Here is a 3381-nt window from a genome sequence, read left to right as displayed (position 1 = left end):
TCAGCAGGCAGACCATGGGAAACCTCCCAGTTCTGTCTGTCCGGGTCTCACCGCAGCTCCTTCAGCTGTGTCTGGGTTACATACTTCCTGATTGCTGTCAGGCGGCTCACTTGACCGCAGTCTCCAAGAGGGGGCCCACCAGAATATCCAACATGGTGTGGACAGTAAAATAAGGTTCATTCTCTCAGTTTATGTTATCAATATGTTTGAAATAAATTACTACACCAATTAATTGAAGGGCCCACTTCATTTGGGAAAAATAAATAAAAAACTAAAGCAGGACTTCCATGGGCCCCTCTCCCTTCTTGGGCCCTGGGTAGTCAGGTCCACATTTCCCCCCACTTCCAAGCTCATGGGCAGGTTGGTTTGGGGAGTTGAACCGGCAACCTTCCAATCACAGACTCATCTTTTCTAACCTCTGCGCCACCACTCCCCACAAATATTATTTTGACATCTCTATCTTGACACATTTTTAAACCAATTTATTTTCACTTCCATAGTTTTACATTTAACTGCTTGTAGTTTTAACTCTCTTGGATGTTCATAGAAATGGTTTTTACCAGCTTGTAGCCAAGATTCTGATGTTTCTGTAGATACCTAACACGTCTATGTTTAAAATAACTTGGAGTAATTAAAGTAGAAAACCGGGGTTTGGGTTTAAGAGATGAATGAACCAATTGGCGGGCCGAATTTTGATCACTCGCGCCACCAGTTGAATAGCCCTGCTCTAGACATAACATCTGATCAAGAAGTTGTGTACTGACATTCAACTGTTAAATCTGACACAGGTCTATAAAGGAGTAATGTACAGTCAGTTTGTAGTGCAGGATGTAGCCAACTGGATGCAGGAACAAGTGAAACTCCCCTACAATACGCAAACTTACCACCGAGCTGTCCAACACCTGTCTAGGTGGACAGGACTACTTCACCGCGTAAATGGGAGAATGGATGGAGTTACTATGTACCGTAAAATCCTGTGACAACCTCCTTCCCTCTGCCACAATGGGTCGTGGCTGGGTCTTCCAGCACGACAATGACCCAAAARATACAGCCAAGGCAACAAAGGAGTGGCTCAAAAAGTAGCACATTCAGGTCATGGAGTGGTCCAGCCAGTCTCCAGACCTTAATCCCATCGAAAACCTACAGAGGGAGGTGAAACTCCGAGCCTCAAAATCTCAATGATTGAGAGATGATCAGCAAAGAGGAGTGGACCAAAATTCCTCCTAATGTGTGCAAACCTTATCAACTACAAAATAAATCTGACTGCTCTGCTTGCCAACAAGGGTTTTGCCACCAAGTTTTAAGTCTTGTTTGCCAGACGGGTCAAATACTTATTTCTCTCTGCCAAATGCAAATAAATTTATATGATTTATACAATTTCTTTTTCTGGATTTTTTAAATATTATATCTCTCACTGTTAAAATTAACCTACCCTTAAAATTATAGACTGTTCATGTGTTTGTAAGTGGGCAAACTTGCAAAATCAGCAAGGGATCAAATACTATGAATTTCTCCCAGTCTGTGAGAGAGGTTTTCATGTGTCTGCAAGTTTATTTTTACATGTGTTTATGCAGTTTTTATGTGTGTATGTAAGGATTTAGGTTCTCACTAGTATGTATTAAAGGTTTTCACAAACGTGTATTGTTTACATGTGTAACATTTGTTATTTTTCCACAAGATCTATATTTGACATACTGAAGATGGGAACTATACATTCCTAGATACTTAACACCACCCTGAACCTAAATCAACTGAAGTTGGTTTGCCACCAGCACCATGTTAGCACATTAACAAAACCCAGTACAAGATTTATTCCACAATTTTGTCCCACCTACAGAACATACATCTTTTCTTATAATGTTGGAGTTATGATTTGGAATCAGTCCTATTTGTTTGAAAAATATCTAATGGATCACTTAATGGCAAATGGTTCAGAAACACACAACTAACTGTTGGATTCAATAAAACAGTATTTTTTTTTTTTTTTTACCAAATGTCACCTTACTATACATCTGAAGGAAACCACTGAAGTATCTGACCTTTACAGTCACTGAACTCCGTGGAGTTGAAGTCTGGTTTTGGTAARGATAGAGATGAAGTTGTAGCTGATCCATTTTAGTATGTACAAGACGAACACTGAGCACTTCCTGTGTTGTACGAACACAGTCCTGCTGTTCAAATAATCAGTACAACACACAGAGAAACATTGTYTATTGAGAAAACACTTTATTTTGAAATGACAGGACGATTTGAAGGCAAGAAGACAATGGTGGTGAAAAACAGTTTCTGTCTGTTTCAGGTCAGTGGACTAGTGGTCCCTGAATGTAACTCGTAAAGTTGTGCTCAGGTTTTAAGGCATTTCACATAGTTGGCATGAAGGATGACTGGTCTTAATCCATCCAGCAAGTGTCCCAATTGACATTTGTTAAATCCCATATTTCTGRTTCAATTCCTCCACCAACTGGATGTACTCGTTCATGGCATCCTCTTTGTTTTTGCCTGGAAAAAAAGGAGTTGGAGAATATTTTAAGAATTAACCAGTAGCTGTGTTTCCATTGCAAATATACGCAAAACTTTGTCGATATCCTGTTAATATCGATAATAAAAAAACACAGTTTCACAATTGCGGTGTTTCCATTAAGTAAGAAATGCTATTAAAGTCACACATGAATACTTTTGTTCTCGCGATAAGCCATTACAAACATGGCAGCAATGGATGTAAACACAGCATATTACTACCATGACACTAGCGCTCATCATTAGCGAGATGTCGCCGTCTWATCGAGGCTTTCCAGCGACAAGCTACTTATACTTGGGGGCGGCTACATATGTGGTGTTTTTGGGAAATTGTAGTGGGTGAGTTCACTACTTTCTTTTACAACTTCTGTGATTTTACTACTACTTCTATTTCCTGTTGTCATCTTTTTCACCAGTAGAAACAGCCGGTTGTTGATCACGTGACTCCCGTGATGCAAAAAAAGTGTTTCCATTGCAGTTTTGCGAAAWACACCAATTTTAATACGGCCGAAAAACCACCTCATCCTAGCGCAAAAATATTTTGTCGAAAAACGTAATTTTTCTCGAAATTGACGTGTTTCCATTGAGCAAATTTGTTTTCAAAATTCTAATTTGCAAATGTTCATGGTCAATGGAAACGCATCTAGTATTTAAACCGCACACCATTAGTGTTGCATCCAGTGGATATATTCATAAGGAGTTCTTGTGGTTTAGGAGATATTGTTTGCTCCTCACTAGTTTGTACTTTATATTAGGGCTGCAACTAATGATTATTTTAATAATTGATTAATCTCTCTATTATTTTTTCAAATAATCAATTAATTGGCCAAATCATTAAAACACTTAAATTACATGAATATGAGT

The 3381-nt window shown here is 38.8% G+C and overlaps 1 protein-coding gene across 1 annotated transcript in view; it reads right to left on the bottom strand.

The window, feature by feature from the left end:
- Positions 1-2204: 2204 nt before the first annotated feature.
- LOC106530487 (acyl-CoA-binding protein) overlaps positions 2205-3381 on the bottom strand; it is a gene marked incomplete in the record, with an annotated part of 12456 nt that continues 11279 nt past the window's right edge. The window contains 1 exon segment of the mRNA XM_014026119.1: positions 2205-2499. Within this exon segment, the coding sequence (XP_013881573.1) occupies positions 2426-2499 (74 nt within the window).

Source organism: Austrofundulus limnaeus, unplaced genomic scaffold, assembly GCF_001266775.1.
Source record: "Austrofundulus limnaeus strain Quisiro unplaced genomic scaffold, Austrofundulus_limnaeus-1.0 Scaffold526, whole genome shotgun sequence".
Lineage (NCBI taxonomy): Eukaryota > Metazoa > Chordata > Actinopteri > Cyprinodontiformes > Rivulidae > Austrofundulus > Austrofundulus limnaeus.
The sequence above is the reverse complement of the archived record's forward strand: the minus strand, read 5'-3'. Positions and strand labels throughout refer to the sequence as shown.